At 41.0% G+C, this 25,558-nt stretch overlaps 1 protein-coding gene across 1 annotated transcript in view; it reads right to left on the minus strand.

Annotated features, from left to right (window-relative positions):
- cacna1ab (calcium channel, voltage-dependent, P/Q type, alpha 1A subunit, b) overlaps positions 1-25,558 on the minus strand; it is a 257,104-nt gene that overhangs the window by 42,640 nt on the left and 188,906 nt on the right. The window contains exons 37-43 of the mRNA XM_054743533.2: positions 21,799-21,896; positions 21,534-21,684; positions 20,762-20,889; positions 20,130-20,226; positions 10,691-10,796; positions 8,225-8,332; positions 1,461-1,564 (exon numbers count right to left, since the gene is read on the minus strand). Coding sequence (XP_054599508.2) covers positions 1,461-1,564; positions 8,225-8,332; positions 10,691-10,796; positions 20,130-20,226; positions 20,762-20,889; positions 21,534-21,684; positions 21,799-21,896 — 792 coding nt within the window. The remainder of the gene's footprint in view (positions 1-1,460; positions 1,565-8,224; positions 8,333-10,690; positions 10,797-20,129; positions 20,227-20,761; positions 20,890-21,533; positions 21,685-21,798; positions 21,897-25,558) is intronic.

Below are 25,558 nucleotides of genomic sequence, written 5' to 3' on the forward strand. Positions count from 1 at the left end.
TTTCTCCTTTAAAAGCCATTCTTGAAAAGATAAATACTAAAACTTTTATTCTGTCGGGCACGACACAGTTTGTTTACCTCTACCAGCCACTAGAGGACACTGTTGTGCTAAAAAGTCTGCTGAGCAAGGCAAGGTTGTAAAATGATGGACTTGACAAGTCAAGCAGCTGATTCTGAGCCCAGAAGATGTTCTAACTGTAAATAATGTAGTAAAATATACGTATTATTAGAAATTAGTATTGCCCTGTTTGATTTGTTTCTGAACATGGTGCTGGAACTTGTCAACAGTGAACCAACATCCCAACGGCTGAAAAATTAGTTCTGTTGTTGCAATACCACCTCTGAACACCAGAGTTCGCCAGAGTGTCCACCAGTGTCAGTGTTACATATTCAACCTTTAAAGACATTTCCTAAGGTTGAAAAATTACCTGAGAATTTGTACATTTTAGGTGATTAACTCACATTGCCTAAAATCCAACCCCGATATACTAGAAAGACACAAAAAAAAACTAATTACCATTGACCGAAATCTATTAAATAGGCATCTAGGCCAATAATATAATGTTTTGAGTGGATTCATTCCTTAAAGTAAGAGAAAAAGAAAATCCATCACATTGAAAACATGAAACATGAAGTGAGGATGAAACGACGACCGGACAAGCACAAGAATCTCAAACTAGAGTCCAAATGCACTGCTGATTTTGAAGGAGTCTTTTCAGTCCTTAGTAATAAATGCCATTCTCAACCACACCAACTCCGCATTTACACCGCAAACTCTGGACCGTAAAATGAAACAAACATACTCTCCATTCTCCAATGGGATGCTTTTTTCTGCAAATGCCAAAATTCCACTTAGCCAATTTCATTTTTGATGTTTAAAGACAACTAGGACTTGTTGGCGGGAGGCCTTAAGAGTGGAGAGATGTTTCCAAACATCCACAGAGTGTACTGAAATCATAGAAACGGTGGGAGCAAGTGCATCATACAGGCAGTCACTAAAGGGAGGGGAGGAGCACTGACAATGAGCAAAAGGTAAGGCCATGTGGTATCATCATCAAACATTATCCACGCAGAAAACAGCTGAGAAACCATCAACCTCTTGCAATTTATTAAAAGAAAACCAAAGAGAGAAACTATAGATGCATGAAAAAGCAAGGATAGCCTCTATTTAGGAAAGGAGGGAATTGTTCTTTGCAAGTTTTAGCCAAAGCTAGCAACAAGGTGCTCTCAAGATTTTTATGGGCGCGTGCTTAGAACATGAGCATTTGTAGAAAAGAAATTAAACACTCGCTTGTGTCAAATTCATATTTAGCAAAAAAATAATAAAGCACAATTCAGTCAGGATAGCTGAATGGAAGAAGTATTCTGATAAGGCTGCTTGGAAAACAAATAGAATAAATAAAATAAAATAAAACGTTTGTGCATTTTGAGATTTCCCTGGGATGCTTGTACGGAGTCTACCTGTTCTTCCCGCAGGGCCTGCAGCTTTTTTGTCTTGCTCTGGCGGTAGTATTCCATGATCATCATTGCAGCGTAGATTTTGCCAACCGTCAAGTCTGTGGCTGCTGAAAAAATGACAAGTTACCCTGGAAGATTAGACCCGAGTGAGATGGGACCCTGAGCCATGGAAACACAGAGAAATAGACAGTAGCATGCAGAACACACCAGCAATCAGGTCAGTAACGGTTAATATTTTATCTTTAGTGTCAGGAATTGTTCATCTGCCAGCAGATGTTCAGCTTTACAGCATTTGTGGTTTGTGATAGACTTTTGTCATCTAAAAGAACTCAAACCTTAGATTTTATAGTCGTGGATTTTTACACTCCTACTCTTGACCAGATCCTCATCGTTAATGAGAATGTGCTCTAAATCGACTCATCTGATTAAATAAAAGCTAAATAAAAAGAGTTCAATTACATAGCATCACATAACATGGAACTAGCTGAAGAACAAGGTTTCATTAAAGGTGTGGAACACTCAATGGGTATTTCTCAATGTCAAGGAACCTTGCCTTGATGTCTTGGCCCCGCCCCGGTTGCCTAGGAGATACATCATCAGGAGCCGTCAAGGCGTGTTCCAGTCGGTTCCAATGTTCATGTTCTACCGAGGCGTGTGTTCTCCATTTGTTAGCCTTTTAGCTAGCTGAGCAAGGACACACGGGAGGTGTCTTGTAGCCTAGCCTTGGCCAAAAACTACCCACAATACACCATGGTATTTTCAAAAAGACGCCGGATTAGAAGCCGGCAGCTACTTCGGGGACAATTTTCAAGTTTAAAAGTAAGTCAGCTACTTTAAAATGTATTTTTTAGATCCAAATAAGTTATCCATTGTTGGCTAGTTGCTTAGTAGTTGCAGCTTCGGTGGCTAGTGGGTAGTAACTTACTTATATTTTTAATTTAATAAACATATTTACAATTTAAAAGGTAAAGGCTCGTTATATATTTAGATTGAAACTAATACATACAAAATATAACGTTATCTCCCGTGTCACGTGACATTACGTGACCGCCGTGGAAGCCGCGGCCATGTGATGCAAGTCTGTTCCGTTGACATCTTACCCTCATCTTTGTTTAAAAGTGCTTTTCAGTCCATCGGTCCCAGCGTGCTCTCTATAATTAATGCTTCTCTGGTCTCTGGTCAGGTCCCTGCTTACTTTAAGAACGCTGTAATCCACCCGCTTCTTAAAAAACCGAGTCTCGACCCCTCTCTCCATAGCAGCTTCAGACCCATCTCTAAACTTCCGTTCATCTCCAAGATCTTGGAAAAGGTTGTGGCTAAACAACTCACAGCTGCTCTTGATGAACATAACATCTATGATAGCTTCCAGTCAGGTTTTCGTAGAGCTCATTCTACTGAAACAGCTCTTCTTAGGGTCTCTAATGACCTTCTGACTCACAGAGATGCAGGGGACTGTTCTGTTCTGGTCCTGCTGGACCTGACTGCAGCCTTTGACACTGTTGACCATCACCTGCTACTGGAGAGGCTGAGAGACTGGGTCGGCGTATCAGGATCTGCTCTGGAGTGGTTCTCCTCTTATCTCTCTGAGTGCTCCTTTTCTGTGGCCGTCTCCAAGTTTAGGTCCTCCACCACCTCTCTTACCCATGGTGTCCCACAAGGTTCTGTGCTGGGGCCTCTGCTCTTCCTCCTCTATCTGCTTCCTCTCCAGCACATCCTGAGCTCCTTCAAAGGAATCTCCTACCATCTTTATGCAGATGACATCCAACTGTACATCTCCTTTAAGCCCCATGAGATGTCTAAGCTGCAGCTGTTACACACCTGCTTAGACTCTATCAAAACCTGGATGGTGGGAGCTTTCTTCAGCTGAATGAAGATAAGACTGAGATCCTCATCTGTGCCCCAGACAAGCTGGTTCCCAAAGTCAGAGACTCTCTTGGTCAGCTTGCTTCTCACACCAAACCTTCTGTCAGGAATCTTGGTGTGACCTTTGACCCAGCTCTCACCCTGGATTCTCATGTCAGTTCTCTTGTTCGCTCTTCCTTCTTCCATCTCAGGAACGTTGCTAAGCTGAGTCCCATTCTGTCCCGCTCTGAACTTGAGACAGTTCTCCACACCTTCATCTCCTCACGCTTAGACTACTGTAACTCTCTTTTCACGTGTCTGAGCAGAACCTCCCTGAACCGTCTACAGGTGGTTCAGAACGCCTGTGCTCGGCTTCTGACCAAGTCCTCCAAACACACCCACATCACCCCGCTTCTCCTCCAGCTTCACTGGCTGCCAGTCAACTTCAGGGTTCATTTCAAGATCCTGGTTCTGGTCTATAGGGCCTTACATGGACAAGCACCATCTTACATTGGTGATCTTCTTAGTCCCTACACCCCCAGCAGGTCCCTGAGGTCCAGTGATCAAAGCCTACTGGTTGTGCAGCGCACCAGGCTAAAGGTCAAAGGTGACAGATCATCTGCTGCTGTGGCCCCCAGACTCTGGACCTCTCTCCCCCTGAGCCTGAGATCAGTGGACTCAGTGGTCTCCTTTAAAAAGCAGCTGAAGACTCACCTGTTCAAGCTGGCTTTTGTATGACCTTCTTCACCTCTCTCTCTTTATTCTGCTCTCCCCACCTATTCCACCTTCCTCAGGATCCACTGGTTTCCCTCTTTCCTGTTCACTCTCTCTCTTTCTTAAATTTTTTATCACAATTGTCTATTTTTGCTAATTTTAAATATATTTTTAAACATTTTCTAAAAGCTTTTTTATGTTTTTACATTTTTTGTTTATTAATGATTTTTATCTTGAGAGGCACTATAGAAATTATATTTTCTTCTTCTTCTTCTTCTTCTTCTTCTTCTTCTTCTTCTTCTTCTTCTTCTTCTTCTTCTTCTTCAACTGTTTTCTTTGACCAAGGAAGGACAGTGTCCTTGCAAGCAATGCGTCTGGCCTCGCAAGACATCGCCTCGCAAGGCAAGGCGCCTTGACATTGAGAATCACTCCAAATTTGCAGTGGTCTCTAGTAGGAATGAAAGCCTTGCAAGTCGTACTCTGGGGGAAAACAGCTCCAGTGTTCCATTTTCAGGAACTAGAAGTGAGCCACATCAGAGAGCTTGTGACAGCAGGATTTGGAGTCTTATTTTCTGATATTTGGACATCTCACCTCTGATTGGCTAACAGCAATGCAACTCTACCACAAACTCCATTTACTTTGCAACATGGATGTTCTATCTCCACAAATGACACAAGCCTGGAGGAAATTTTGCTATGTGGTGGCACTCAATGTTAAATCTTCCTCTTTTGTTTGTTCTTTTTTAACCAGTTTGGTGTCAAAAAGATCAGACTTTCTAATTATAAATCTACAATGACACAAAGCCATGACTTGTTTTTTGACCGCCTGTTTTTCTTGTGAACACATTTAGATAATCTGTTTTTGTGGTCTGTAGATTTGACTGACCAGAGCTCATAATTGATTTTGAGAATCTGGATTGTTTTGAATTCTACAGACATAACTCATCGATTGCTGTCAAGGTTTATCAAATATATTTAAAACAATTTCTAAGAAGAGCACAAAAACATTTTATTGTTGGTCCAAACTGAATTGTTTTGATTTCATTTGTGTAAAGATGTCACAGATCAAAGACCAAAGCTGAAAAGTTGATGTAATTTCTGTCTGAACAATGTTATGATTGTTGGTGAGAAAGCCAAAAGGTGTGGGTTAAATCCATTAAAGGGACAGAGGTGTGCATGTACACTAATAACAGAACTCTCTGTGTTTAGATTCCTTGAAACCATGTAAAAATAACTATAAAGCATTCACTTAAAACACTAGAAAATGTTGAGGTTTGAGTTGTTTGAGACCTTTTGTCAAGAGAATTTTCCCCTGATGCCCTAAACTGAAATTTCTGACTGCTATCTGCTGCAAGTAAAGCATGAATTTCTCAAAGCCTGATTCACACGGCAAGATTTTTGAAAAGTCTGCCGATTTTCTAAGCATGAGATCACACACGTGGTGATAAATAATCACAGATGCACCCGTTTTGGTCCTACAGAGTGTGGTGTGCAGCAACTCGACATATACTAAACATTCTCAGACGGGAAATCTCGGGGAACAAAAAACAACTTAAAAGTAAACAGGCAAGGCAGAGGAGGAGCATGCTGCATGCTTCTGTCACCTCATGTTCTGACTGGTTAACATTACGTTCAACAAGCTGCACCTTCATTTTGTCCTGACTTCAAAAATCCAACATGTTTGAAAGCCTGGATTCATGATCGGAGAGGTCCCGACATCCGTACGAACAGACCAGAGTGCTCATAACACACCACACAAGGTAGGATTATCTAATAAGATTATCTTAAAGGCCATTATGGTAATCGCACACGTCCTTACGATTGTTGGAAGGGGAGGAGCAGGACAAATATAGGCATGTTTATCCTGCCATGTCAACCAGGCTTCAGAAGTCCTGCGTACTCAAAAGTAAAAAAAAAAATCATCAAGTCAACCTCTTTACATGCTTTTATTTCTTCAATCATAGATGAATCAGCCTTTTGGTTTGCTGATTATCTGAGCAGTTAAAACCGTCTAATTGCTGGTGTGCAACAAACAACATTACAACACTAATTTACACAGTAAGAGCTTTTAGTCTTTTCACAGGCAGATTTTGTACTTGCAAACATTTCCTCATTCCTTCACAATCATCCTCTTTTAACGAGGCTGAGGACTCATTAGCTAACTCACTAAGAAACATGGACACAGTCAGATGATTCCTGGGAGTCAGAAGCTCAATATTTTCTAAAATCTCTGGTTTTGCTTTCCCAACGTTTAGATGAAACACAAAAGAGCATTGAAGACCAAGTTCACTTGTTTTTTCAATACGTTCGCAGCATTCTCTAGTATGAATGAATGGCCTAGAGTCTGTAGGGAAAACGCCCCGTTTCAGGAGGGAGGATTTAGTCAGAGGAGAGGTGAGCAGAAGACGGCAGGTTTTGGAGTCTTACACTGTATTTCCTTATATTAGGACATCTTGCCTTGGATTAGAAAACAGCAACGTGACTGTACCTTTGACTCCCTTTGCTCAGCAACATTCATGTTTTTTCTCCACAAATAACTCAAAACTGAAGGAGTTCTGCAGTGGAATCGCTAATGTTAACAGTTAGCTTCTACTAGCTGAGATGCGGTCTGCTCTCTCCTGGAAAGTAACAACTGCCTTCGCCATTGCAAGCTAAGATGGATGAGTCCATGAATGGTAACTTGACATTATGAAGTGACAACATCACTAGTTTTTCTAATCTGAGCATTTACCCTTCTACTTTCTATCAGTGGCTAAGCCTATTTTCACGTTTAACCTGAACCTGCAACTCAATTATAAATCACACTCAAACAATAAGTAAAAAAAATGGTTTCTCTGTGAACTTGTCTTTGAAAAATATTGAGCTTCGTTTTGATTTTCATATATCTGCATTGTTGTGACCAACTTAGCATCTGAAAATGTCTTTTCTTAGTGTTGTGGCTACAAGTCCTCCAGCATTGAAACTGATTATTTTTTAACATTTTCTCCTTATTTATGCATCTCATATATCATGCATTTAGCCAAACTGTTTGAAATATCTAGTTTTTTTTTTACTAAACATGCATTATTTCACTTTTGTTTGGCTCATTTAAGTGCAACAATCAAGTAGATTTACTAAAACATTTTTCATGACCATTCATAAAAACTTAGCAGTTGACTTATTTTTTGTTTACAAATGCATTTGCTTTAAAATTCTTCCTGTAGTGAAAAGACTTCTATAGAGGATCTTCTATAGGTGGCACCCCCTGATACCAGAACTGAGTGAGTGGATTGGGAGATCAACGGTGTGGGTAAGCGTGTGAAGAACAAGTAAACATGAGCACTTGAGCTGAATTGTAATCGTAGCATCAAGCTAAATCTTGCTCTAAATAATTTCTTCTATTCTAGATGTTTAATATCCACTTTTTTTTATTCATATTCAGTATACAGGCAAAGTTTTAATTTCTGATATAGATATTAGCTGATTCCAATATATCCAAGTTCCCGCCCTAATAAAAATAATAAAAAAAGAAAAACTAAATAATTTTGGGTAACATCACATATATCCTGTCATGTGTACTTAAACTAAACATTACCTGTACAAAGCATGAAAACTACTTCAATTGAGATTAGGGCAGTTGTGCCAAACTTAAACTTCTGATCTGTCATGTTTTGACATTTAGAGTGAGAGCAGAAGTAGCTAAAGATTTTGATGTATATGTGCATGATGTGTAAAAGTTGTATATTTTAAAAAGTAACAATCAGTACTGACCATTTCAAATATTACATTTAAATACCAATATCCACCGATAATATTGAGCATCCCAATTTCTGATAGTATTTTTAATTGAAAAAGGCACATAAGTGGTAAAAAAAACATGAAACTTTGGGTTTTACTACTTGTAGAAAACATTGCAATTGTTAGATTTTGTTATTTTTGTTTTAATTTTAATTAGCATGGATGCTAAATGCTTACTAGAATTTTAGAACTAATCTGAATAAATTAGGTCATGCATCTTGAGATCAACCTTAGTTTGGCTAGTCAGTGTTAGTACAGATGCCAACAATGTTATCTGGTGAGTGTGGTGTAGAGAGTAATCTATGTTGAAATATTCTGATCAGGAGTTGCAAAGCAGTGAACGACACTGACAGGTAGAAGCTGTCCCCTTGGTGAGTTCGTGATTGGACACATACACCACTATGTTGGCTATGAACTGTTGTCCTGTAACTTACCCTTGTGTGGCGTGACCAGCAGGTCCAGCGTCTTCTGCGATAAATTTGGCCAGATAGCCATCATCTCCTTTCTCAGCTCTGCGTCCATCTGGTGCTTGTCTGCACCACCTGGGTGGCCCACGACCCAGAAATTTCACACCCAAACACATCAAATATTCACAGGCGTACATTTCAAGTGCATGCGAGCATGAAACATAGATAAACCCAGGGCAGGAGGACACAAAAAGGACAGTGTCACATAATCACCAAAGAAATATGTATATTCATTCACACATACACATTCACACAAAGCAAAAGTCATTTGTTAGGATGTTAATAAACCAGGATGCATATTGTAGTTATCTAAAATTTTATCTACAGCTTTTGTGTTCCCACTTGTGGTTAGCTCTTTGAATCACCTCAGTTTGAAGAATTAGTTCTGAACAAATTCCCCTTCATCCTGACTTTTTCAAAAATCTTCAGCCTGAACAGAGAAAACTGCTGACAGTATCAAAGAAAAGATCAGCTTTGGGAGTCTTTAGTCAAAAAAAGAATGTTCTTTCTTTGTATTTTGATATGTTGATCGTGAATGCTCCTGCCTCATTAAAATATTGTGGACAAGGATTTTTTTTTAAATAAATGTGGACAACATCTATAAATTGAATCCAAACAGGACCCAGAGTCATGTATGAGTCCAGGAAAATATATTCCAAATGTAATTTATGGATCACAAAAAAGTGATATTTTAAAATGATCTAGATGTCACTGTTGTGGTTCATTTAGATGAGTACTGGTTAAAAGGACTCTGACATGACAGCCGTTCTGCGATTTTGTCGTCGTCGTCGTCTTCCTCCGCTTATCCGGGTCCGGCTCGCGGGGGCAGCATCCCAACTAGGGAGCTCCAGACCGTCCTCTCCCCGGCCTTCTCCACCAGCTCCTCCGGCAGGACCCCAAGGCGTTCCCGGACCATATTGGAGATGTAACCTCTCCAACGTGTCCTGGGTCGACCCGGGGGCCTCCTGCCGGCAGGACCTGCCCGAAACACCTCCCCGGGGAGGCGTCCAGGAGGCATCCTGACCAGATGCCCAAACCACCTCAACTGGCTCCTTTCGATCCGGAGGAGCAGCGGTTCTACTCCGAGTCCCTCCCGAATGTCCGAGCTCCTCACCCTATCTCTAAGGCTGAGCCCGGCCACCCTACGGAGGAAACTCATTTCGGCCGCTTGTGTCCGCGATCTCGTTCTTTCGGTCATTACCCAAAGCTCATGACCATAGGTGAGGATTGGGACGTAGATCGACCGGTAAATCGAGAGCCTGGCTTTCTGGCTCAGCTCCCTCTTCACCACGACAGATCGGCTCAGCGTCCGCATCACTGCAGACGCCGAACCAATCCGCCTGTCGACCTCCCGATCCCTCCTACCCTCACTCGTGAACAAGACCCCGAGATACTTAAACTCCTCCACTTGAGGAGGAGTTTATTTTGTTTTTTGCGATTTTGTCTTGAAACCTAAAATTCATACTGGAGTAACAGGAAGGCTTTAATAACCACTATTTATTTATTAGTGACAGGAAACAGTGACACGTTACCTAGACATAATAGAAAATATTCTGGCCTCATCTTATTCAGCATGACCTGCAGAATTAATTTTGTCGATCGCACTAACGCAGAATTTTCCAAGTAAGTTCTGAACATTGGTTTTTATGAGATTCCGTTTTTTCTTCCAGCAAAAACAGCTGGGTTTGAAGAAAACAGTTCAGGAAAAGGTAGTTTGTTGTCATATCATTGTGAATTCTAACTGCAATCAATAAATACTAGGGATGTAAGAAAATATTGATATGGCAATATATTGTAATATTTTTTCCTGTGATATTATGTCAATATTCAAAGGCCCTGCATCAAACTTTGGAAAAATGTACATGTAAAAATTTGTGTATTTTCTTTTCTTTTGGTGCAATTCAAACACTAATCACTAGGTGGCAGCAGTGTGCAATAGGTTTTGTTTCCACCATTGAAATGTAAATCCTTCTATTATGTTCAGATGCCTCATGTTACATATCAGTTTGGACTGTTTATTGAATTTTCCTACAATAAATTCAGTCTAAAAAAATACCAATATCGTCTGGCCGAATGTTTCGCAATATCTCGTGATACATCGTCTCCCCTGTATTGTGATATGTGTCGTATCACCAGAATTTTACCAATAAACACCTCTAATAAATACCATGTCCTAATATAAAATTGAGAATGTAGGTAAATGTAAGCATTTCCAAAGCCTTGAAATGGCCAACTCCACCCAAGATGCTGTGGCTTTAAAAGTATCTAGGATAGTCTAGTTGATGTCTCAATCTGTGCCTCTCCAAACTGAGGATTTTCAAAGAGCTCATCACAACATATATTAATAATTCAACAATTCTGACAAAGATCAAAACTATAATTTTAAATTTCCAGACACATCATTTAGCTTAACGGGTCTATTTCCGATCATACCCTTGGCAATTTTTATGTCCAGAGCCGTCCTGATCAGAGCCATGAGGGTGGAGTTAAAATGCACAGAGTTGTCATCGGCAACAGGCAGATCCATCCGAAGCAGCCTCTGTGGAGAGCCAGTCAGGATGAGAGGATGAGAAAGGAAGGTGTCCTCGCTAAAGTGGGAAGTGCCTGAGCTTCCAGGGAGTAGGGTACGGGGAAGGGGCTTGGGACGGGGTTGAGAGAGCTCTATAGACAACAGCCACTCAAGACTGGACATGATTCATCCATTTGTTTTATTCTAATTTCCTGAGGTGTGAATGACAAAGTTTCAAATAATGTAAATCTCAACTTGGGTTTTTGTCGTCTAAAAAATGTGGCCAGAAGCAGAAGCAACTACCTATTAACTCTGCTAAGCAGTCGGGCTTCTATGTGTTTGCAAATGCAAGGGCGTTTGCTTGATGAAACTCAAACAAACACATTAATTCTCTGTGTCTCCTGTTTTTCCAGTGATACTCTATGAGACAGCACGGCTATCCAATGCTGCTAAGCAACTGAGAGCTGGAAACCACAAGGAAGAACAATCAGAGCCAAAATGGCATCTGACCCAACCGGTGCCCATGTTCCCTATATGTGTGAATGCTTGTGCGCATTTACACATTTCTGTTGTTACACACATATAGATTTATATACATATGCATATGACAGTTAACATACACCAACTCCCCTCCAGTCCCACCCAGCTTCTTTCCCTGCCCACTAACACACAACTATTACCACCGACTGCAATTAAGAGAGCTTAATTGGAGTCCTTTGGGACAAAATCAGTTGACTGAAGAGCAATAACAGTATCACTGGTGTAATTCTGCTATTTTCCAGGAGACAGGTTTTATTTAACCAAGGCTCTTGCTATTGAGCTCCCCCTACCTGCAAGGAGGTTCCCTGTCTTCACATATCTATTTCAGGTAAAACAGATGGAGAAACCTGCAGATAGGATAAAACAAGCTGGGCCAGCTGGGTTTGCTTGCCATACCTATACTGACCAGTTAGCATCCATCACATTTACCTACGAACATGAGCGTTGGGCACTCACGATGGAGGGCACGGCATGGCGGTGGTGCTCGTGTGCATGCTCGGGTGGTCCTGAGTGTGTGCGAGTGTTGGGCATGCCCAAAGCCGAGTGTGTGGCGGGCAAAGGGCATCAGCCAACATCCACAGCGCTCAGCTGACAGCAGCTCTGATGTCACCCGTAGCCATGCAACAAAAAGGGTGAGGGTCGCATGCAACACCACGCAACACCCCTAAGAGAAAGCATTCCACCAACGCAGACAAACAAAACATGCAACATGCCTGCACTTCACTCCAGTTATCTAAGCCCCAAACTCTTCCCACCTATCCAACCCCACTACGCATCAACTTCCCTCCAAACCCACTTTTACAGGACAAGCAGCCGTGCATCCGCACAAAGAGAGTATCCTTAATCCAACAGGATTGACGTTTCTACATGAAATTTTATTGCAATTTAATTTTTGGCTTCTGAATATTTACATTCATGACTTTCTCGATTAAAGACAAATCAAACAGCAATGGTTACACTTCATAACGTGTCAAGATTTCTCTCAATGCCAAACGGGTGCAGTGTCTTAAGTGGGTGCCAGAGTTAGAAAGGATTTGATTTGTGGCGTTGCCTGAAAGAAGAAAAAAATAAGGAAGATCAAAATGAGATGACTGGGGTCTTTTTGTTTGGTTTCGTTTACATGAGACCGACCAGATTTAGTGGTAGTAGTACCCGAGGATCAGGGAATGGGGTTCATAAAGGGGGACACATGATAGGGACAGCAGTTAGTTGAGCTAAACTAGTCCAATCTAAGCTTGGTCATGAGATGTTGTTACAGATAAAAAGGGGAAATGTGATAATGAGGAGAGAGAGAGGAGGATTGTGAAAACACTGAAGGAATAGAGGAAGAATAAGGAAATGTGAGTCATCTAGAATTAATAGAGAAAAACTGTGACTGTGTGTGAAGAAAGAGGAGAAAAGAGTGGCTGGAAATTACAGAACACCACAAGAGATAAAGACAAGGACTAAAAACAACACTAACATAGGCTTTAAGGTCAGTTTGAGAAACAAGGTGCCTTAGCAATAACCAGTTATTACAAGTTCTTTTTTCAGGGAGATGATTTTTGTCCACTAAGTAGGAGATCAAAACCAAGTTTCAAACTTTCACCTTTTAATTCTAATGTCTTTCTGGTGGGCCCTTAAGTCAACCCCCTTTTCCTGTATGAGTGATAATGGCTGAAACATGTAATGAGGGCAACTGCTGAGACAGGCTGACCATACTGGAGAGAAAAAAAGTAGACAGATAAGATCAGAGAATAGAGTTGAAAATCTGTGGGCTTGGATGGTCAGAAGAATGAAGGAGAATGGATTGACTGCTGACAGACAGTTGGACATGGAGAGGTAGTTGACAAGAGAACAGACAGATAGAGACAGGTGTTAAAAAACAAATATTAGAAAAAGAGAAAGAGGAAAGGAGTTTGGGAAAGAAGAAAATCACAAAAAACGTAAAAGAAAGATTAAGATAAAACAGTGCTAACATACAGATTCAAGAATAGTGCATTTTCTTAAGAGTGATAGTGTATTCCTTATTTTTGACACTAAATGCTTCTTTAAAGCTGGAGTACATTGTTTAAAAACTTCAGATCAACTCAAAAAATGTTTCCAGAATTTATAGCTTCCTGGCCTCATCAGCAAAACAAATTATTTAGGCAAGCCTAAAACGGTGACAAAAAGATGTACGTATCCCAAAAAGGGAGCAGTCGATCAATGAGTATGCAGCCCAGTCCCTAGCTCCATGGGGTGGCGCCGGAAGAAGTCGAAAGTTTGCAATAGAGCAACTGTGCTAATATGGCACTAGCTTCAATGCTAACTCAACCTGCATTGAATTAATGTCAGTCTGTACATTTCAAGCTAACTGTGGAAGGGGGGGGGGGGGGGGGGAGATGAATAAAAAGGGCTTTATCTTTGTATATTGAAGCTAAGTGAATAGCATTTAAGCTTACGCTACATCGGGGTAATGATTTACCTTCGTCAGCCCTTTGATTTCCCAGTGTGTATGTGCAGTGTGAGGCGTGGCTTTCAACTCATTCCAGAAGGGGCGGGGGAGCAAGGATGGGAACTATATCTGTTCAGATATTAAAATCTATTCCTCCTCTCCATGATGACGTCATGCTTATGGACCTTAGCTTTAAGTGTAAAATGTGAAAAAGCTTGTCTTCACAACTGAGAACGTCTGTATAGTTGAGTAATCTATTAAGAAGATGTGACATGCTAGTTTAGAGATCTAGACCAGCAGTAGCAGTAGCAAAAGATGTTGCATTGCGTGTCATTCTAGCCACATTCTATTGTAGCCTCAGCAGGTCTACCAGCGGACTGAACAGTTTTGTGTCTTGCCAATGAAAACACTCTGTTTGTTGGGTGGGCTTGATACTAGAGCTGCGATGGAGAAATTTTACAAAGATGGCCTTGGCTCAGGAACAGTGCTCATTTAAAAACGCTTTGACATCAACTTGGGATGATTTAAATTTGGGCTTTACTTTGATACATGAGCAGATTGAGGTACTTGAGTCCTTAATGAGCCATTCCCATCTGTACCGGGTCGGCCCGGGCCGGGTAGCCCCAGTCGGCCCCAGCCTGGCCCGGTTGATTCCACACATCCTTGTCTTAAGCCCATGTGGGCTGATTCTACCCACCAATCAGAGGCTTGCTCTAATGGAAGGTGTGAATTTGCTGTCAGCAGTGGGTGTGTTGGCCCTGGTCGGCCTGAAGCAGACCCCCTCGAGAAGAGGGCTGAGAATGAGCCTTGGTTGGCCCGGGAAAATACCAGGCCACCCAGATATGTAAACAACCTACGCTACCCGGCCCGGGCCGACCCGGTACAGATGGGAATGGCCCATTAGTTAAGAAAATTTATGAATTAGCTTCTTTTTTGATAGCGTATGTCAGACTGCTCCATTGACTGATTGCCGTTGCGATGAATACATCACATTGTTCATTGCTCTGATTGGTCCTAGCGCTGTCCATTTGTGTGTGGAGATGGTTTGAAAGTAAACCATAGATTCCATCCCAATGACTGGGTTGTTTCAATGGGTCGTGGCCAGACAGACTATATTTATGTATGTAGAATGTCTTGCCAGGCAAGCTAATATATCTAAAAGTACAGCTAAACTTTTCACCTCATGTTTGGCTGGTGACACAGTTCTTTATATGTCTTTATTCAGGGGTGTGACCAAGTCACTGCTTTGCAAGTCACAAGTAAGTCACAAGTCTTTCCAGTCAAGTCTCGAGTCAAGTCCAAGTCAAAGACAACCAAGTCCAAGTCATATTCAAGTCATCTACCCAAATTCTATTTAATGACAATGATAATACATATATTCCATAAATAAAGCTTCTTTAAGCTTACTTTAATTGCTCAAACAAGCAGGAAGTGCAACTGAAATTGATTCTAAACAAAGAGCTGCTGCATTGAGCAGAACAAGATGAAACCTATGTCCATGTCGTGCCACTTTTGTGCTAAAATATCCAATATGCTCAAGTCATCATCAAGTCAACAGATGCAAGTCGATTCAAGTCGCAAGTAATTAGCATTCAAGTCCGAGTCAAGTCGTAAACCTTTATAGATTTTATCAAGTCAAGTCAGAATTCATTAAAATAATGACTCGAGTCTGAAACGAGTCCAAGTCATGTGACTCGAGTCCACACCTCTGTCTTTATTACACCAGATTATTTGTATCAATCGTATGTTCTTGAATCTGGATGGCACCTAAAGGAAATTATGAAAGAAAGAGTGATGACAGATCAGGAGCCTCATTTATAAAATCCTTACTGAAACACTACTACCACTACAAAAAATGAAATACTTACGCAAAATAATTTTCGGACCTGTAAGACACTGTTTATACACTGCTCTAAGACGTTTCTGCTCCAAAAGTCACACCTATCCTAGAAATGTGTTCAGGTGTTTTCTGGATCACATCTCACCTCCTACACACTCACTTTCTGCCATCAATGGACAATGATATGTTGTATGTCATGAATATTAAGCATATAAATAAAGCTTATCAGCAGCATTTCACAGGTAACCATGACAACCGACAGGATAAATCATGCTTTAAGGTGTGTAAGCAAGGGTCTACAAGTCTAAAAATGAGTCTTAAATTAAACATTATACCATCTCACCAGCTACGCCGCCAGGTTTTCCATCTCCAAAATGTATGTACGCCAGATTCAAAGTTTGTTAAAAGTTGCGCACATTTGTCCGTCACATTTTTATTTACAAATCACAAATTACGCAGTTTTCAGACCCTGTTTTGTGTGTAAGCAAGCTTTATAAATGATGCCCCTGGACCTTATTAAAGTATAGAGGAAGAGAAGACAAGACAAAGAGAATAAATGCTGAGAAGATCGTCTCAAATCTTTATTAGGGTGGTCAAAGGCCCCAAGAAGCTCAAAATACAAAATATTTCTTAAGGCTCAAAAGTTTTTATATTAAAAAAATAATAAAAAAAAAAACAAAAAAAATATCTGGAATACAAGTTCTTTAATCTACACAGGCCAGGATAAAAGCTGCTTATTTAATGTATTGGTGTGTGTGTGTGTGTGTGTGTGTGTGTGTGTGTGTGTGTGTCTGCATGTGTTTTTCTGTGCATTCTGATGTCACCCACAGCAATAAGAAAAGCAGAGGACTGAAGACAGAAACCTTTACTGGTCCTTCTGTACTTGCACCGTAAGCAGTTGCACCGTGTGAAGATAAGGATGAGCACATTGTGGTTTATAAATATCTACTTTAATGAGCTCAGTGCATGAAAAAAAACAATGCTTCCTAATAATAGTACTTAATTTGCACATATTCTTCATATTTTAGCCACTTGTTATCTAGTTTTGCAAACCTGAAACACATTTTTGTTTTAGTTTTTTCTAGACATACGCTACAGTCCCCCCGCTGTAGTATAAGGTTAATATATAACAATGGAACATAATCTACAGGTTAAAATATGTTAAAAACTATAAATATTCCTTAAAAGCATATTATCTTCTACATTTTAAATATTTTATGTACTGTTTGTTTAATAAAGCTATGTATCTATCAATATCAAGCTTTGCACGTGTTTATCATTGCATGCGTCTGTGCAGGTTGCAGAAGGACCGGCAAACCCTCCTGCATTCCCTTACTTCTGTGGTGTGACAGGAGGAAACAAAAGAGCGAGGACTCACTAACACTTCACTATCACTTCACTTGACTGCACGACAAAAGCCCATCCCTTCATCCCCGCGGTCGGAGAGAGAGAGGAGAGAACAGCGCTCACCACCACCACAACCACCACTAACAGACAATGAAGAGAACACCACTGGGAGGAGATGAGAGGGGCCAGGGGAGGTGGGGATGAAGGAGAGAATGTGAGGAAGAGGAGAGGGAAGTTTCAGCAGATGAAAGAGAGGTTCTCCTCCCCAGCGATGGGGAGGTTGAAGATGGGGCAAAGGGGAGAGGGGGCCAGGAGTAAAGGAACGATGGACATAGGAAGGAGGAGAGAAGGGTGAGGTGGTGGCTGAGGGGGGTGGAGGGGGAGGGTTTTGGGAGGGGGCGAGTCTACCTTATAGGCGACCCGGGCGGGACACCTCTTCCCGAGGCCTAGCGGCGGACACATGTGTCTTAGCATCTGATACATGTCTGTGTAACTGATCCGGCCGCTGGAGTGGCCACAAAAAACACACGAATACACACACACACACACGCACACACAGGCGCACGCACGCACACATTCAACATCCACACATCAACACAAAACAAACAAAACAAAGACAAACGAAATGAAGATGAAAGAAAGGACAACAGTGAAGGGTAGGAATGGAGAGCATTGAGAGTGGAGGGCACAGACTCACAGAGGTAAGTTCAGGGGAGAAGACATGAGGAAAAATAAATAAAATACAAAACAACAAAGGAAAAGGAAGGAAGGGGGGGACAAATACACAGAGGTTATTGTTTTGGTCACCGTGGATATGCAGTTGCTGTGGTGAGAGAAAAGAGATAGAAGGAGAATGATAGAGAACAAGTGGGTGTGTCATGTGCCCTCTAGTCTTGGATTTAATTAAATAAGGAGGGTAGGGAGAGAGATTAGGCAAGGAAAGGGAGGGTTGGAAGAAGATGTCATTTATGTTAAGTTAGTGCTGAAGTACAGTTCTATGCGAGGATGAAAAGGGGGATTTGAGATTCTGATTGCTTTGTTTTTCAACATTGCCCACTTTTGCTGCTCGAATAGAACTGGCAGCGGGGCTTCTAGCAGGCAGAGAAAAGCACCGCTGCAGAGGTCGGAGTGAGTCACTGTGACAAGTCAATGCAGTCCGTTCCCGAGGTTGCGTGTCCACCAGGAGCCTCTGAGCACACCTGCACTTCCAGATGTCCAAGAGAGGTCTACCGAAAAATAAGAAGGTCTGTGATGTGTTGGTTTCCATCACATCACTATAAAAGATTTGCGACCTGCCTCTCAATGTTGAACAAGTTTCATCTTTAACTACAAACAAGGTCAAAATCATTTCAGTGTTAGCTGCAGGTTGTACATGTTGTGTGCTTCTGTCAGCTTGATTAATGCAGGAGCAGCAACATTAAGCTGTAAATAGTACTAATGCGTACTGAGAATACTAACTTCCCTGCCAGCAAATCACCTCACTGGCTTTTTAGCTCAGAAATATCTTTGTCAGTTATAAAGAAGCACAACAAAAGCATAACATGCCTCTTTCATTCTTATCCGGTTGGTGCAGACCCGCACAATGTAAACACACAGCACCCCCAATCTGCAGCCGTGTAATTATTACTACAACAGCAATAAGAAAAAAGTGACTAAAACTTTGGCCTTCTGCACATTCTGCCTAAATCCACATATGATTAGCTGCTTTAGTTGCATTGTCTAAAGAGGTTGCAGCCAGTGCAGAAACGGCAAGCAGCAATTCTTCCCAAAAACACACCTGTCAGCACAGGTAGTTGCTAAGAGATAACTGGTGGACACAAGACCTCCTGAGTCCTTGCTCTAACCCGCACACACACCCTGCCCCTTTCCCTCTGTCCTCCTGCTCCAGAGATACAAACAGAGCAGGTTTGGTCGAGTTATTCTAGTTCTCTAGGTACCAATGAATCAGCTGTTCCGGTGTTTGATCGCTCTCTGTCAACAAAACGAGTGCACGCTTGGGTGAGTATGGTCAGTCAGTGTGTTTACATCTGCATCTAAGGCAATCTAAAGTAACAAACTGGGAGCCTTAATCCTGGTTTACATGTACGTTAGACGTTCGTTCTAATCCGGTACAGTAGCAACATGCACCCTTTTGATTCAGCATTCTTCCGGTTATGTTACAGCTAACTAACCTAACCAATAAGTGTTACACAGGGTGGAATATCAACCCTTTGAGCCTGATATGCCAAATATTATTTATTCATTTAAAATAAACTGTTTATTAGTTAAATATAATATTAAATATCTCATTATGAATTATCCCATGACTGTCTGGTACAGACATTTGGTACGAGTACTAGCACGTTTTGCTCACAGCTACGAAAGGAAAGCTGAAGATATTATGCAAAGCTCTCTAGTCCAGCTGCTTTTCTTAATCACCAGTAAGAACTCTTCATCAAATGGCATGAACTGCTTCTTCAGAATTAAATGTAGATGTTTAAGATCTGCTTGAGTTAGCTGTATGAACTAGTTGAGACACATTTTGCATTTTGGCAAGCAGTTACATCACTTTGAAATGTTTTTCTGTTTACCTTGGTATCATTTTAAAACAATTTTTGTTGCATTATTCACCTTAGCCGACAAATTAGGAGATTATTGGTGACAATAACTGAGACCAAACCGTCCCTGCACTAAAACTAACCGTCCTCCCTCCAGATTACCAACTCAAACAGAACAATGCACATTGCTCAACCATTTTTCCGCCCAGGCAAAATTAGACAGCAAGCAGAAATAAAACACAATGACTGACTGGAGTCTAAAATGTGTTCTTAACATAATCACTAAAATGAAAGTAAACACATCAGTGTCATTTTTTAGAGCGTTCAGTCAGAAAGACAATAGCAAGTGCAATGTACAACATCATGCTTCACACACCACTAAAGGTGTGCCCGTGAGTGTGTGCAGGAGTGTGTGTGGGTGTGCATTTCTGCATTGTCCCAAACATTCTCATTGTCAAGTCAGAATGCATAAACAACAGACCCCCTCCCATCCCCCTAAAAAAGAATGATTTAATGGTGAAATGAGCTTTAAAAAACAGAATAATGCAAACCTAAACAGAGAATTCAAACCAATGGAAAAAGGAAATCATTTGTCATAACGTGATAAAGAGCAACAATCATTCCAGTCTCTTAAAGGCGAGCAGGTTGCGTTTAAGTTTGTGCTTTATGGGTTTGGTTCAAACCTTGCAGGCCACCCTATGTGGGCATTTCTTGCCAAGGCCCAGAGGAGGAGAGATAACTCGCAATAAACTGTACATATCCTTATAATGTATGCGCCCGCTGCAAGAAAAATACAAGGAGGGGAGTTAGGTTAAGAAGTGTACAGAGAAAGAAAGTAGAGAGTGGAAGAGGAGCAAATAAGAACAAAATAGGTTTAATTTAGAAAAAAAAAAAACCAACATTCTTGCTGTCATCTACACACACACAAAAAGGAAAGAGGGGAAGGTTATAACTAAGAGGCGCAATTTCAGAAAGAAGGTTGAGAATAAACAAAAAAAAACTGTAAACTGTTTTGTTCAAGTGGGCAAACTTAAATATCCAGCTTCGACTCTTATTTTGACGATGTTTCACCATCAGACTTCTTGCATATGTTTATTGTCTCATGTGTGGACAGAAGAAAAAGTCAAAGGTTAGGCATTTCTTCACATTCAGAGCAAAAGTGTATAAATATGTGCTAAAATATTCTACGTTTTCTACCTCTGGGGTATGATTCTTTGATAGTTCTGTATGTGAGTATGAAGGCATCCAGGTATCTAAGAGTTTGCATGTGATGGCTGCTGTTGTGTGAGGATATGTCTATGGGTGGGCCACTCACCAAGCGGCGGGGTCGTACTCAGCCCATATCCTGACGTACTCGTCCAAATGGTGCGGACCCAGAATGGAGGAGTCTCTGGTCAGATACTCAAAATTGTCCATGATGACAGCCACAAAGAGATTCAGCATCTAATGGAGCAAGGCAACTGGTTGGATTTTTTTTCCTAGACACGTAATCGGGTTTTTGTAAAACTGAATATCCTCCCTCGCCCATCTAGGAAGACAACGTGGATCCACACCTTGTTTTCAACAAAAAAAATAAAATAAAAAATTAAAAACCTCCAGTGCATTGGGACTGACATTCATAGGCATACCAAGCCAGTAGGGGGCAGTAGTTTCCCAAATTGTCAGCATCTTTGCCAAAAATCATTCCTTGGATTTGGAATAACCAAGTGGGCCATGTCATCCTTTGCCTGTGGTGTTCTACATAGAGCAGTTATTGAGCTTGTAAAAACAAGTGAGTGTAAACACAGATCACACATGTGAAGTCATTTTTGTCGAGGGTTGAAAAACCTAAAACCCCGGTTGTTCACATCCACAATAAAATGTTGCCAAGGGAGAATTCGCAAATCTCCTCTCTCATTGGAGTTTTAGAAAAAGTCATTTTTGGTGAACATTCTTTTTCTTTTTCACTTTTGTGTGGATGACAGGCCAAACCGAAGAAACCCATCTTTGTATTGTAGGATACCCAGCTACATGTGTATAGGGTCTAAATATCTCAGCTGCACTTTTAAAAATTAGAGATAATTTTTAGTAGTTAAATCACTTCTCACCAAAAAGGAGCAGAGGAAAATAAAGGAGACAAAGTAGGTGTAGGCAAAGGTGCTGCCACATTCTTTCCCTGTGTTTCCTGAGTCCGGGTCACATTTCTTCTCACCCAGGCAAGACAGCATAATGTCGTGCCACGCTTCGCCCGTAGCGCTCCTGAATAAGGAGAAGCAGGGAATGAACTACCAACTGTTTATACACAGGATTACATGTATACAAAAATTTAGACTCCGTTGAGCCTTGAGACAAAAATACATGAATGGGACTTACCTAAACAGCAGCATGAGGGCCATTATAAAGGTTCTGAAGTTATTATGTTCATTGATGGCACTGCCTTCTTCCTCATCTAGCGCTATGTTTCCAAACAACTAGACAGAAACAGTAGATAAAGCAAAAAAATATATAAATATTAAGGGTGAAAATCGTTAAAAAATTAGCCTAAATATTTATTGGCTTTGTAATTAATTAATCTTGATTAATCACATTTTAATCGTTCAAGACAATTTGCAGCCAAGCAATTAATTTTTTATAAAAAATAATATTAGTGAGGCACAGATGACACACCCACATTTTAATAAGTTTATTTTTGTAGCCACAAGGTCTATTTGACTATGTTGGTCTCATTATAAAGGTAACCACTGAGTAATTTGTTTGGATGTGTACATATTAGTATACAGGTGCTGGCCAGTAAATTAGAATATCATCAAAAGGTTGAAAATATTTCAGTAATTCCATTCAAAACGTGAAACTTGTACATTATATTCATGCAATGCACACAGACCAATGTATTTCCAATGTTCATTACATTTAAATTTGATATTCATAAGTGACAACTAATGAAAACTCCAAATTTGGTATCTCAAAAAATTAGAATATTCTGAAAAGGCTGAATATAGAAGACACCTGCTGCCACTCTAATCAGCTGATTTACTCAAAACACCTGCAAAGGCCTTTAAAAGGTCCCTCAGTCTTGTTTTGAAGGCACCACAATCATGGGGAAGACTTCTGACTTAACAGCTGTCCAAAAGACAATCATTGACACCTTGCACAAGGAGGGCAAGACACAAAAGGTGATTGCTAAAGAAGCTGGCTGTTCGCAGAGCTCTGTGTCCAAGCACATTAACAGACAGGCGAAGGGACGGAAAAAATGTGGTAGAAAAAAGTGTACAAGCTCTAGGGATAACCGCACCCTGCAGAGAATTGTGACGACAAACCCATTCAAAAATGTGGGGGAGATCCACAAAGAGTGGACTGCAGCTGGAGTCAGCGCTTCAAGAACCACCACGAGGAGACTCATGAAAGACATGGGATTCAGGTGTCGCATTCCGTGTGTCAAGCCACTCTTGAACATGAAACAGCGCAAGAAGCGTCTCGCCTGGGCCAAGGACAAAAAGGACTGGACTGATGCTGAGTGGTCCAAAGTTATGTTTTCTGATGAAAGCAAGTTCTGCATTTCCTTTGGAAATCAAGGACCCAGAGTCTGGAGGAAGAGCGGAGAAGCACAGAATCCACGTTGCATGAGGTCCAGTGTAAAGTTTCCACCGTCAGTGATGGTGTGGGGTGCCATGTCATCTGCCGGTGTTGGCCCACTCTGTTTCCTGAGGTCCAGGGTCAATGCAGCCGTCTACCAGGAAGTTTTAGAGCACTTCATGCTTCCTGCTGCTGACCAACTTTATGGGGATGCAGACTTCACCTTTCAACAGGACTTGGCACCTGCACACAGTGCCAAAACCACCAGCACCTGGTTCAAGGACCATGGTATCCCTGTCCTTGATTGGCCAGCAAACTCGCCTGACCTTAACCCCATAGAAAATCTATGGGGTATTGTGAAGCGGAGGATGCAATACGCTAGACCCAACAATGCAGAGGAGCTGAAGACGACTATCAGAGCAACCTGGGCTCTCATAACACCTGAGCAGTGCCACAGACTGATCGAGTCCATGCCACGCCGCATTACTGCAGTTATTGAGGCAAAAGGAGCCCCGACTAAGTATTGAGTGCTATACATGCACATTCTTTTCATGTTCATTCTTTTCAGTTGGCCAACATTAGAGAAACAAACATTTTTTCATTGGCCTTTAGAATATTCTAATTTTCTGAGATACCAGATTTGATGTTTTCATTGGTTGTCACCTATAAATATCAAAATTAAACGTAATAAACATCGGAAATACATTGGTCTGTGTGCATTGCATGAATATAATGTACAAGTTTCACGTTTTGAATGGAATTACTGAAATATTTTCAACCTTTTGATGATATTCTAATTTACTGGCCAGCACCTGTATGTGCTATTGATGAAGTGTAAATGGACCTGGAATATTGTAAATGTTGTGTGCTGAACTGAAAACTAGGTGGCAGCAGAGCACTAAGTGCAGACAAAAGTGCAGTTGAGCTGAGGGGAAGTACTGCTATGTGCATGCTATGTGCATGCTTGTCTCTCCTCTAAAAAATTGCATAAGGATAAAGTTACTGCCTGCCTGCTTTCTACCAAATACAAAACATTACAGTAAATCTTTCTTTTGTTCATGAAGAGCAGTTTGTCATGATTCATTTATTTGTGGTTTTAGTTGTTTTTGGAGCATGTAAAAATGGTTCATGTGGCCTTTTAGACCAGGCTCTGCAGTTTGGTTAGAGGTGCAGCTTATATTTATTATAATTAATAGTATATGATATTATGTTTATGTTTATTTATTTGGCAGACGCTTTTATCCAGAGCAACTTACAATAACCTTTAGGGCATGTTGTGATCTGTGGGAGAAACCAGAGTACCCGGAGGAAACCCACGCATGCATGAGGAGAGCAAGCAACTCCACGCAGAAAGGCCGCAGCCGAGTTTCGAAACTGCAACCTTCATGCTGCGAGGCAACAGTGCTAAAAACTGCGCCACCATGCAGCCCAGGCATTAGGCGTACGTTTTGAAGCTAAACATCCCCCCCCCCCCAACCACCACCCCCCAGGGCAAATTTTTAATGTGTGATTGTTTTGTCTAATTATTAATCCTAATTAACTTGTTAATTTATATATATATATATATATATATATATATATATATATATATATATATATATATATATATACACACACACACACACACGCAAAATTTGTGGATACAGACTCCAATCAACTGGAACAAGCCCTGCCCACACAGTCTTAAAAATGTATAAAAATATTTTTGAATGATTTCTCAAAATTATTAATGAAACTTTCTCTAAAATTCATTAAGCACATCACCTGAATGTGAAGAAGACACTTCTTATTGTGTTTTAAGTTTAAAAAAAACATTTTTAGCTCAGGATAATGTTAGCATAAGCTCTGACTAGTGCTGGTTTGCGTCTAGCATTATTGCAAACAACATTTACACCAAAGTGAAAGTGTTGGGATGAGTAAATGTGAGGTGGCGTGTCTTGCTTCCGCCAGCTTTTGTCAGAATTAACTGTTTCTCGGTGACTATTACAACATTACTAATTTACATTAGAAAGCAGGTCAGAGATGGCCCAGGCCATTTGGTATGCTACATTAGACAACACAAGTTGCCAATACCATCCCATACCAACTTTATTTATAAAGCACTTTTAAAAACGGCATGGCAGCCGACCAAAGTGCTGTACAGATAAAAAGCAAAACTACATAAAAACAAAAACACTATCAATAATAAAAGTACACAACAAAGCAGTAAAGTCAGTCAATAAAAGAATACATAATAAAAATAATTAATAAAAGTCAAGGGTTAAAAAAAAGCCTGGTCATAAAAGTGACTTGAAACAGGAGAGGGATGGGGCCAGCCTCACTGAGAGAGGAAGAGCATTCCAGAGGGACGGAGCAGCATAGACAAAAGCACGCTGCCCCCGCGTTTTGTATTTCAATGTGGGAACATGAAGCAGCAAGCAATCTGCAGATCTCAATGGCCGGTTTGGCACATGGCGAGTAACAAGGTCAGACAGGTTAACCGGTGCCAGACCATTCAGGGCCTTAAAAACAAAGATCAGAATTTTAAACTTCACTCTGAAGTTCACGGGTAGCCAATGGA

Source organism: Nothobranchius furzeri, chromosome 4 (assembly GCF_043380555.1).
Source record: "Nothobranchius furzeri strain GRZ-AD chromosome 4, NfurGRZ-RIMD1, whole genome shotgun sequence".
Lineage (NCBI taxonomy): Eukaryota > Metazoa > Chordata > Actinopteri > Cyprinodontiformes > Nothobranchiidae > Nothobranchius > Nothobranchius furzeri.